Here is a 10,945-nt window from a genome sequence, read left to right as displayed (position 1 = left end):
GTCTATGTCGGCGTCAGGCGTGGTCACCGTCTTGGCCAGGCCCTCCACGGCCGCCTTCAGCTCGTACAGTTTACGCATGATCTCGTCCTGACGGGCCTCCAGGGCTCTGACGGACGGGTCCACTTCGCCATTCTGCAGACAGGAAATAATTCCGGTAAGATCAATTTGGGAGAGATGGGGGACAGGAAGTATGTTTTTTTTTTTTGGAATGTGGGAGGCAGTTGAAGCACACTGAGAAAACCAAATCAAGCATGACGAGAACATGCAAAGTCCACACAATCAGAACAAGAATCAAGCAAAGGCTCCACGGGCCATGCACTCCATCTTTTGACGTCCATCAAGTAGTTCAACCGAGAATAGACAGGCTTCTGGTAGTTAATGTTAGAATAGCGAGCATTTAAAGATAAAAGGGCCGGCGAATCTCAGAAACTGTGAGGCAGATGTACGAACCACTCATTCACCGTCCAGCTAAACAATACAAATAATAAACGGTGTTTTTCCTGTGTTCAAAATTGTGTGGTGGCCGCCTCGAGCTAATTTTGTGCTGCCCCAGCCACGGCTAACTGTGCTGATTGAGCATCGATGTCCCTTTCCGGCAGCCATTTATTTTAACTCCACTTGCAGCATTGCGCCACTGTGGAGGCGCTATATCAACAGCAGTACACAAAAAGACCTAAAGCAACTTCCGAAGAGTAAACATATCAAATTGTGTTTTGTTTGTTTTGTTTTTTCACACTAGTCGGTGCTATCGGCATCCTGAGTTTCCCTGCCAGATGGAACAAACAGGTAAATATTGGTGGGGGGGTTAGGTCATTCAAGCATGACGTGTTTATCCAAATTTATTTCCCTTCGTGTCAACCACCTCTGCCTCAATTTGAGCCAGGAAAAAAAACTGATGAATCTAATTTTTATGCCGCTTTTGTCAAAGATTTTTTTTTTTTTTTTGCTTTTGTCAAAGCTCAGGTGCCAACGATTCCAGTTTCTGACGTCACTCGGTAGGCTGCGCCCCTTAAAGGCAAACATCCAGCACGCCAATACTACAATGTGTACAGTAACAGCAATCAATGAAATAGGTTTCCATTCCCGTTTCTTAAATTTTCATATAATATACTGGAGTAATATTTTTCTTCATCAAAAGTAGTGCTTTGGGGTGGTCTGAAAAGAATTACTGGAATTTCAATTCATTTAACTGCGAAGATGTTAATTAAAATCGAAAAAGGTCACCGAATGAATTAAAAACGTTAAGTCCGGTGTTTTAAAATAGAACTGAGTCGAGACGTTGTAGTGAACATCTTTTTTTTTGTCTCATAAAGGCGACTACAACAGAGCGTACAACGAAAAGGTTTGTTGGAATTATTATGTAATAAGCGTAAGGAGGGTCGCGGCCAACGTCAATTGCGTTTGAGTTGCATCAGCAGCCCGAAATGTATCTTATCAGCTGGGCTAGCTAGCGCACTAGCGTCTTCATAGCAATATGACTAGCAGGCTATACGTTTACTACGCAAGTATAACAGAGAAGGCGACGTATGGTAAAGGAAAGAGAGTGAAAAATCATCTCACTCGTAAAGAACTGATTTGTCGTTTACCTGCAGCGCGTGTTCGTGGGTGCAACTGTTCGCCGGCTGTGCGTGGACATTTGCTAGCTTGTACATGCAGGTGGGCAAATCAACCTTGACGTCACCCCCGCAGATCGGCTGTACCTTGTACATGCTGGAGGGCACAAGTGTTTCAAGGGGCTCAAAAGAAACAAACAAAAGGACGAAAAATAAGCAATCCGGGAAGCAAATTAGAAATGGAAGGAACGTGAGCTTGACAGCCAGCAACAGCCCACACACCGGAAAAGAAAGGAAAACACCCCCTTCCGACAACGACAAAACTCAGTTGGTCTGTTTTAATTTTAATTACTTTATTTCGGAAACCAAATTTGAATATAGTACGCGTGTGATTTTTTTAAAAAAAATAAATTTTTATTTATTTTAATTTACGGTTAGAGAATTTTTCAAAAATGATTACCGGAAGTGGTAATGTGTTCCACATACGCCAGACGGCGCACGAGCATGATCTGTGTTTTACAAGATCAGCTGTTTGAAGTCAAAGGTCAAAAGAAAAAAAAAATCTAATCTGTTTTACAAGCTCAGCTGTTTGAAGTCAAAGGTCAAAAGAAAAAAAAATCTAACTAGTATATGCGTGGATGAATTTCCATAGGTGGCATAAGTAATCACAGTGTATTTGAGTAGATAGATACATACATAGATAGATAGTCCTGCAGTTTCCTAATCATGATGTCAATATTTTCTCTTCTAACTCAACCTGACTAGTGAGTGATGTCTTGTCAATCAACAAAGCAGTTTTAGAATTGGAAAGCAAGTCTGTGCAAGGCTAACGTTTCAATCACGAGTGGTGTTTTGACCTGATCAGACACGGCAACACAATCCCACACCAGAAAGCAATTCAGCCTTGCCCTAATCATCTACAGTGACATGTCCCCTTGTGGTCGCCTCCCGTCTCCACTTTACACCTGAGCTACATTCACTCCCTGGCACATAATGCTCGCACGTGAAACTTGAGCACTGCTGAAACCTGACAGTGACGAGCAAGAGCTTTAAATGATGCACGAACAAGGGATGCACACGTTATGAAGGCTACCGCTAGCGGGTCACGCAGGTGGACGTTTGAGGCGACGCAGGACTTGTAAAGGTTCGCGCACTTAAGTCGTTGAAGTCAAGTGTCATGTTGATTCTGTGTAATGAGCCTCTTTGTTTGTCGTCCCAAAGACGAACAATTAATGATGAATAAAACAAGTCACACTGGTACGCACGCTGCTGGTGGCGAACTTGCATGGTTAGTCCAGTTTGGAAGCCTTGAGCTCGTCAAACAGTTTTAACAATTGTCAATACCTCCTGTTTAATATTTAGTGCAGTTGGACAATGAGGAGCATTTGTGAATGATAAATGTCTGCAGATCTCGGCCAAATCAATATTGAAAGACTGAAAATAAATATTGGCATAATTTAATGAACATTGAAATCATTAAATACAACAACAAATGCCACATTTGTTTATGTATTCATTCAGGGAGCTGATTGGTAACCACAAGGGACCCCGATGACAAAAACAGGGGGAAACAAAACCTAATGAGGAAGACAAAAAAAGGTACACAAAGAACTGAAACCAAATCTAAATAAATATAAAATTAAATATACACCAAATGACACCAATAATTAAAATGCTGTGGACCTCACTGAATGCTCGAAATATAGAATGTGAGACTTGAGGTTGCGATGGTTTGAATCGGTGAAGGAATGTGGAAGAGGAAATAAAGTTGTAAAACACCATCTCTCTTAATATGAGACTTTTATTGTGAAAACAGGAAATTATTCTCCAAACAAAGAATGTGTATTTTGGAGTTGAAATGGTTTGAATCCATTAAAACCACACATGTAGAAAGAGGAGGGAGAAAAAAATGTCACCAACTCTTCATTTGGCTGGTTCTTAACATCTCAATTATGTGAATGTTGAACTTAAAAAAAAAAAAAAAAAAAGTAGACAGACCAATAACTTTATAAAGAGTTTGACGCAATATACCGGTACTGCAATGTGTGAAGACTTTTGTTTTCCCCTAATGGGAGCACGATGGCCTAGCAGTTAGCATGTCTCCCTCACAATCGAAAGATTCTGGGTGACCCTTCGTGTCTGTCTTCATCACTTTTGAGTCCCACCACACACGAGACTGAAGCAGTTTGACAGTCTGCCTCCAGAATTCCACAAGTCAAATTAACTTTGTTGTTTTAACGCTTTGCTGGCATGTGTAATTACGCCTTGTCACTCTGAATTTTTTTCACTGCACCCGATTGCCTCCCGAAAATAGCAACAAATTAACTCTATGCATGTCTGTTTTCTTCTCAGGCAACACCTGCTTGTTTACGACTTCAAAAAGCAGGTGCAGCGTTGAAGACAGGGCAAAAACATCCAAAACCTTTACCAAGGAAATGACGCTCACTTTTGATTGACACTATCAGAAAGGTATTTATTTTTCAATACATTTATTGTTGTATGTTTTTATGCCTTTGTGACTTAATGAGTCCTCAATGTGTATTTTGTAAATGGCTGCCTGCTTGAAAAACAGCGAGAAAAAATGACAATGATTTAATTCCACATTATTGCACATAAAAGATTAGATTTAAAAATTTGCCTGAATATACATTTTTTTTTTTAAATAAATGCAAATGTCTGGTGATTAACCTTTTCATGCACTCTGTAACCTGATGACATAATAAGCTGTCCACTGTAGGACCCGCTGTCTCTCAAAGGGTTAAAAGTGAAATACAACTGAATTGTACTTGGGCAGTGATTCTCTTGCAAACCAGAGGAGGGAGCTCGAGTACCACTAGTAGGACTGCACTGCAGTGCAAACCTTGCCCGCAAGATGAATTCTTGCAGTATTTGTGAGTTCACAAAATCCGGGAATCCATCTTGTCCTAAGACCACCGATTTGAACTGAGCCGATCACAAAGCAACAATGTGTTTTGGGGGTTGTATTTGCAGCTGTGACGGAAACTTTTCTCGGTTGACAATCGGCTTGATTCCCAAATTAAACATTGTGCGATTAAAGACGCCCTTTATCCGCATATTAAATTGCAAAAATGACAGCTATCACTCAATGCTATCTGTGGAAATAATCGCGATAACAGGACTGAAAACAAGGCACATGCCGGTGACGACATTTTCATCCGTTCCCGTGATTGGTGAAAACAAAATGTTGGCAGACGCGCGGCAGGCCTGTCGTCTCATGCATTATATATGTCCTTCCTGTGCGCTTCAATCTTTCACCGGGTATAGGATGGCAACCGCGCTCAGAGCAAAGCCTGGAAAGAATTCAATATCCAAAGTAGTACCGTACTCACGAATAAAATGGGCCAAATTGCGGCTGAAGCTAAAATGCGCTATGAGCTTTCTGAGTGAGCTGAAAGGACGAGTCTCCGTTGCAACCTAATAGAGACCCTTGGAGAGAAAACACCTGCAGTGAACCAAAAAATGCTTGCGTGTCAACTTTTCAGTTCCAAAGCACTTTTTCACAAAATTCAAATATTTTCTATATTTACAAAAAAATAATAGCCACTTATAATATTTATTTTCGCCATTAATCTGGACCTTTTGACCTATTTGTCTTTTTTTTTCTTCTTGGATTTATCCATGGTTTGTTTACCCGAGTCGAATGGGTCAATAAATCAGACCAGCGCTTGTGATGCAGATTTTGAGCGGCAAAAACAACTCAAGACATTTTATTTTCATGTGACAAGGGCACAAATTGCGTTGAAAGAACGAAGCGACTTATTTACATTTTCCCAAAAGCCTCACGAGAGAGCCGCAGGTGGCAACGGAGAGACCGGAAGAGCCACAGAAAGGCACACAAATAGGCATCCTTGGAAATGTAACGTGAAATCAGCCGTTTGTTGTCAAAGAGCACGTTGTGCAAGCGTGTAGGCGAGGATCCCTCCCCTCTTTGTTTGATATGACTTGAAGATGGGACCCACATTAAACTTTGAAACGGCCTTAATGAGTAAAATGAGCCTGACACCCCTTTCTTAATCCCACTTTTTTTTTTTTCTCTGTGAAGACAATGCAGTGAGAGAATCAATAATTGATGACCGAAGCAGATAATCAGGCCATCCCTCACACGGCGTATTCAGACCTGATCACTTACACACTAGCAATATTTGAGGTGAGGTATCACAATTAAAAAAAAAAAAAACACCAAAAAAAGACTGCATGAGAGCAAGTAACACACTTGAGCATAAAAATTGCACGGGTAACTGGAGTCAAACTAATTTTCAACCACAGCATAAAAAGGAATTAATTTACAGTATATAGATGCAAGGAATATAATTTTTATTTTATTTTATTTCAGAGGTGGGAGTAAGTCAAATACGTGCAAGTTGCAAGTCATAGGCTTCACGTTTCAGGCAAATCCAAAGTTATTGTGGACCAAAAAATAAATAAAAAAATCAAGTCGAGTTGCCACCAAATTTCAAGCAAGTTGAGTCAAGCCCTTACTTGGTTCAAGCAAGTCACAATACCTTGCTCAGTCACGACAAATATTGGCGTGATGATACAATATTTTTTTTCACTGATCACAACACAAAAATTGTGTTTAAAAATTGAAAGAACATTGACATCACGTACAGATGTCGGGTGGGTGGATTACATCTCAAAAATGAAAGGAACAATAATTAAGAATGTGAAGGGAAATTATTGGAAGTGGTTCTTGACAAAGCACTCTGTATAATTCCATCCATCCATCCATTTTCCGATCTGCTTTATCCTCACAAGGGTCGTGCTGGGGTGCTGGAGCCTATCCCAGCTGTCTTCGGGCAGTACGCGGGGGACACCCTGAACCGGTTGCCAGCCAATCGCAGGGCACACAGAGACGGACAACCATACGCGCTCACATTCACACTGAGGGACAATTTTTTGAGTGTTCAATCAGCCTGCCGTGCATGTTTTTGGAATGTGGGAGGAAACCGGAGTAGCCGCAGAAAACCCACACAGGCACCCGGAGAACATGCATACTCCACACAGGAAGGCCGGGGTCGGAATCAAACCCGGTACCTTCGCACTGTGAGGTTGACGCGCTAACCACTCGATCACTGGGCCGCCCTGTATAATTCCTTGGTGGGGGTTTTTTGGGGTTTTTTGCCTGTTCAATAACTTCAAGTTGAAGAATGGCAAAGCGGCCCCAGTGTGCTTCCATTTTTCAATATTTGGCTGTATGAAGAAAAAATCTGAACAGCCTGTCACAAGTTGACCCGTTTCGGCAAAGACACTTACTTTGTCACATGACCTTGTTGGGTTGTCGCACATCATGAAATCGTGCATGCGCCAACACGAAACCAATGTTAACATCGGACGTTTGCTGTAATAGCCGCGGACGTAAAATCAACACAAGTGGTCGGATCAGTGAAGGATCTTGTTCAATTTGGGTTCCTCCACCCAGTTGCTGAGCGTCAAGGCAGTTGTTGGTTCAAATCTAACCCTGAAGATGATAAAGCACGGCGTGTTTCAAGCAGAAATATTGAAGTGTACGTCGTTATCAGTAAACCAGGAAGTGACCCGTGAACATACGAACAAACAAATATGATGCATGTCCAGTGTTCTTTTTTTCATGTTTTGTCCACTATTTAGGATTTGCTCTCCGCCTGTCCAGGTGTGCCACGTTGTTGTGAAAGCTCTCTTTAAATCCAGATGAGTTAAGATGAGTCGTCAATTTGTTTCATTGTTTGTTTGTGGGCCCGTTCTTTGCTTTCTTTCAGTCCGTGTCAGTTCATTGGAGTCGCCGGAGAACGGTTTGTTATTTCCTGTTGCTTGTTTGCTTCTTTGAATCGTGTTTCTCGGGGCTCTTTTAATTGAGCATTTTGAGTTTTCCAAATATTTCCCTTTTTGCCAACATTTTTCTTTCTTTTTTTTTATTTTTTTTTATTATTATTATTTTTTTTATTATTATTCTTGCTCTCTTGTCTTGCAAGTCTCCCTGCTTCTCCTTTCTGCCTTCACGGCACAAATCCGTGACAACAGTGGTTCCCCTAACTTCGACTTTGCTTCAATCATTTAAAGTTTTTTTGTTGTCTTACAGTATAATTGCGCATCAGTTTGGTTCAAGTTTATTTCACAAAGCTGAGTTCTTGGTTAGCTTTGATCGAACCCAAGTGAGGACTCCAGCGATCACCAAGGTCACCTCCTCTGCTCATATTCAAACGCGCACACATTTACACAGTTATGAATTATGCATTAGCAGCTTCAATACAGGAATGTGTGGACGTGCACCTTCAGGTGTATCATTCCAAGTGATATTGTCATTGCTGTCTTTTATAACACAAAAGGTACACTGGAAAAAAAAAACGGGACAAGCCGAGATGCACTGGTTTTATCATTTTTATTTCTCTGGGTATATTAGGTGACTTTAGCATTTCTTTGGGGACAGTAAATCCTTCAGACAAAAAGTGGGCGGGCCCAGTGATGATGATGTTGACCGGATGGTTGAATTAAGGGACTTCTTGATGCCGTGTAAAATGAGAGACAGCTGAAAAAAAAGGGTCGCACGTGTTTAGGACCGCACCATAGCTTGGAACTCTGTGGACGACAGAAAGAAATGGAATGATTGCTTGGAGGCAGCCAATTGGCGGGATCAACCAGGATGGCGGTGTCATCCAGAATTAAGAGACCCCAGTATTGCTAGTTTCCAGTAAAATGAACATTGGCAACAGAACATCCAAACTCCAAATTAGAAATCTTGTCAGAGCAGTTATTTGCGGCGAATGAAAATCCCGTCTCGTGTTTCTTCTCTGAGCTGTGCAGCACTCGTACCTTCGAGTCCAATGCGGCCGTCGTTGTCTTCATCGGCGGCGCTCAGGAAGGTCTTGGTCTCTTTCTCTGTCAAGACCCGGGCGGTGGGACAAAACCTCTGGAGGAAAAACCTACAAACCGCCAGCAGGAACATGTGTAAACCCGAGATGTCGAAGGCCTTGATATTGCTCTCCATGAGATTATGTGGCACTCACTTGAGCTCCTCTTCTTCAATGTAACCGCTCCCGTCGTTGTCGAGGATGCCGAAAACCTTCTTCACATCCTGCGGGCTCTTCATGGCCAGGCCGCACACCTGGAAGAACTTCTTGGGGCAGAAAGACTCGGGCCCTAAATCCAGAACGTAGATGAACAGCAGAGCAGCGTTAGCAATGTTGTCTCAAGAGTCCCGATCCATCCATGCATTCTCGGAACCGTTCACCCTCACAAAAATTTTGTCCATTCAATCTGCGGTGAATATTTTGCAACGCTGTCGAGTCGCAGACTTTTGTGCTCAGGTTAAGAGTAGTACGACGGCGCCCTTTGGTGTCGAGGAACTACCGTATTAGCCCGAATATAAGACGGTGTTTTTTGCATTGAAATAAGACTGAAAAAGTGGGGTCGTCTTATATTCGGGGTCTAGACATTATATCCATTCACGACGCTAGATGGCGCCAGATATCAATGAAGCGAATGCTGAACTTGACTCCCCAGGCCAAAGTGAACCCCTGCCACGAAGAATAAAAATAAAAATAGCGGAAGCACAAAGAAGAAAAATAAAAAAATAGCGGTAAGAAGGAAAAGAGAAGAAAATAATAGAAGAGACAACAGAAAATGGAGAAACGTAGTGACAATCTGGAGAAAAGTGGGTCGAAGATCGGCTAGGTTAACTGGCAGCTGAGGAGAAGTTATGATGTAATTTACATTTCAAAAACCAGAAGCCATTCATTTACGAATGTGGTTACACTATATGCATGCTTTTATATATGTCTGCTTTTTCTCTCAAATATATTGTTATAATCATTTGTACTGTAATTATTTTCTGTATAAAAATTAATTTGGTGTTCAAAAAGTATTTTTTCAAACTTGAGTCTTGAAAAAGAGGGGGTCGTCTTATAATCAGGGCCGTCTTATATTCGGGCCAATATGGTATATTAAACTATATTTTGTTATTATGTTATTCTGTCTTCAAGATGGCGTCGCGAGAGTGGCTGCCTTTACGGTAGCTCCTATACTTTTTGTTCTTCTACTTTCATCCTTTCATAACTTTGCTGCTGTAAATTGGGAATTTCTCCATTGGGAGACGAATAAAGGTTTTGTTATTCTTATTCTTATGCTTAAAGTGAGTTGAGGAGCTTTGTTTTGACCAAAGCAGTGCTTTGGTATTATCTGCTGTCATCTTGGGGCCAAGAAACTATGTTGAAGTGAGTTGAGAAGCATCAGGAAGACAATGGTAGTTCTATGGCGCCATCTTAGGGCGACTGTAGGAAATTACGAACATTACTGCCTCCGTCACCCACTCTAACTGAAGTGAGGAAGATACAGCGCAACACGTTCTGTTTTTTTATTGTTTTGAAATACAGTGGTTGTAATGAACATTAATGTGCTGTTTTGCATTGTACACATTGCATTGTACAGTGAGAATTACCCGAATGTTCCCGTGTTGCAATCAAGTGACGACTGTGGCTTATACTTATTGCCTTGCCTCCAGGATATGTACTCTGACTTTATTAGCCTGTCAAATTTGCATTATTTGTCCAACAGAGGCCAAGTGAAATGTACATTTTGACGCATGAAGTGAAGAAACATGCATTAAGAGTTCCAGTATCTATTTTAAATCCTTTTCCTAAGCATGGCAACAAAAACATACACTTACTGATGGTGATACTATTGTACAAAAGAAAGCGGGCAAAATGACACAAACTGTGAGTGCCAGAGATGCGCACAAATTCAAAAGACAACGGTGATGGAGGGGTAAGACGATACCTTGGCAGTCCTTGATCGCACTGCCGATGGCATCAGCGGAAAGGATGGATGACAGCGACATGTTCTTTACCTGCAGGTGCATGCAAAGCTTGAATCATATTTCACTGCACCAGCAATAAGTGTCAACGGACAGCTTCGGAAAGTTCCCTCTTGCCTGATAATCAAATAATCAACTATAGGGCTGAAATAATATCGCTTTTCCTTTCAGGGATAATTCAACTTCAACATACAAGCTAAATGTCAAACTTACCAGGTGAGAAGGCTGGCGGGCCAGTTGATGATGCAGCAGAGAGGAGAGGTTGGGCTGAGTGGTGACTGCCGTCCGTCAACTTGGCTTTTATAGGCCCGGCTGCAGTGACAATGGGCTTCACTTGAGTTACCTGCCCGTGGATCGAATTCTAACCGGCCGCCCGATCCAGTTTCCCAGCTACCTAATTAACCTTGACTATTTATAAACGCCCACGGCCGAAGAGACGGGACCCCGTGGACCTGTGGAATGCCCTTGCGAAGACTAAATTCACTTCAAATGTATACGACACTCCCTCCCGTGCGACGCTCCCCATTGTCGATCACACACACGGCATCTCCTTGCATGGCTTCTTTTTAAGTACCGTATATATATA

The 10,945-nt window shown here is 41.9% G+C and overlaps 2 protein-coding genes and 1 long non-coding RNA gene across 6 annotated transcripts in view; 1 reads left to right on the top strand and 2 right to left on the bottom strand.

Annotated features, from left to right (window-relative positions):
* The window catches only part of aimp2 (aminoacyl tRNA synthetase complex interacting multifunctional protein 2), a 4,783-nt gene extending 2,921 nt beyond the window's left edge, over window positions 1-1,862 (bottom strand). The window contains exons 1-2 of one of the 3 annotated variants that reach the window (XM_019889793.1): window positions 1,701-1,862; window positions 7-132 (exon numbers count right to left, since the gene is read on the bottom strand). In XM_019889793.1, the coding sequence (XP_019745352.1) occupies window positions 7-132; window positions 1,701-1,709 (135 nt within the window). In that variant the 5' untranslated portion in view covers window positions 1,710-1,862. Of the gene's footprint in view, window positions 1-6; window positions 133-1,586 lie in introns of all 3 variants that reach the window. The other 2 variants (XM_019889792.1, XM_019889794.1) reach the window with 2 other exon arrangements.
* LOC109527734 (uncharacterized) overlaps window positions 74-10,945 on the top strand; it is a 14,255-nt gene continuing 3,383 nt past the window's right edge. For both annotated transcript variants that reach the window (XR_002170576.1, XR_002170575.1), the window contains exons 1-3: window positions 74-154; window positions 740-786; window positions 3,906-4,022. This is a non-coding gene — a long non-coding RNA (uncharacterized LOC109527734). The remainder of the gene's footprint in view (window positions 155-739; window positions 787-3,905; window positions 4,023-10,945) is intronic.
* On the bottom strand, window positions 7,911-10,697 carry pvalb8 (parvalbumin 8). Its single transcript, XM_019889802.1, has 5 exons — window positions 10,573-10,697; window positions 10,323-10,392; window positions 8,555-8,687; window positions 8,361-8,470; window positions 7,911-8,126 (listed from the first exon to the last, which is right to left on the bottom strand). The coding sequence occupies exons 2-5, from the start codon at window positions 10,381-10,383 to the stop codon at window positions 8,101-8,103; spliced, it is 330 nt and encodes a 109-aa protein (XP_019745361.1). The 5' UTR covers window positions 10,384-10,392; window positions 10,573-10,697; the 3' UTR covers window positions 7,911-8,100.

Source organism: Hippocampus comes, unplaced genomic scaffold (assembly GCF_001891065.2).
Source record: "Hippocampus comes isolate QL1 unplaced genomic scaffold, H_comes_QL1_v1.1 scaffold326, whole genome shotgun sequence".
NCBI classification, from domain to species: Eukaryota; Metazoa; Chordata; class Actinopteri; order Syngnathiformes; family Syngnathidae; genus Hippocampus; species Hippocampus comes.
This window is presented reverse-complemented; position numbering and strand designations above follow the sequence as displayed.

What these genes read in the sequence shown, in the direction of transcription:
- pvalb8 (XM_019889802.1), bottom strand. Translation starts at nt 10,383, where the DNA reads ATGTCGCTGTCATCCATCCTTTCCGCTGATGCCATCGGCAGTGCGATC. An exon ending in TGCGATCAAGGACTGCCAAG is followed by an intron (nt 8,688 to 10,322) that starts GTATCGTCTTAC and finishes TTCTGGATTTAG; the next exon opens with GGCCCGAGTCTTTCTGCCCC. An exon ending in CGGCCGCATTGGACTCGAAG is followed by an intron (nt 8,127 to 8,360) that starts GTACGAGTGCTG and finishes TGTCGTCCACAG; the next exon opens with AGTTCCAAGCTATGGTGCGG.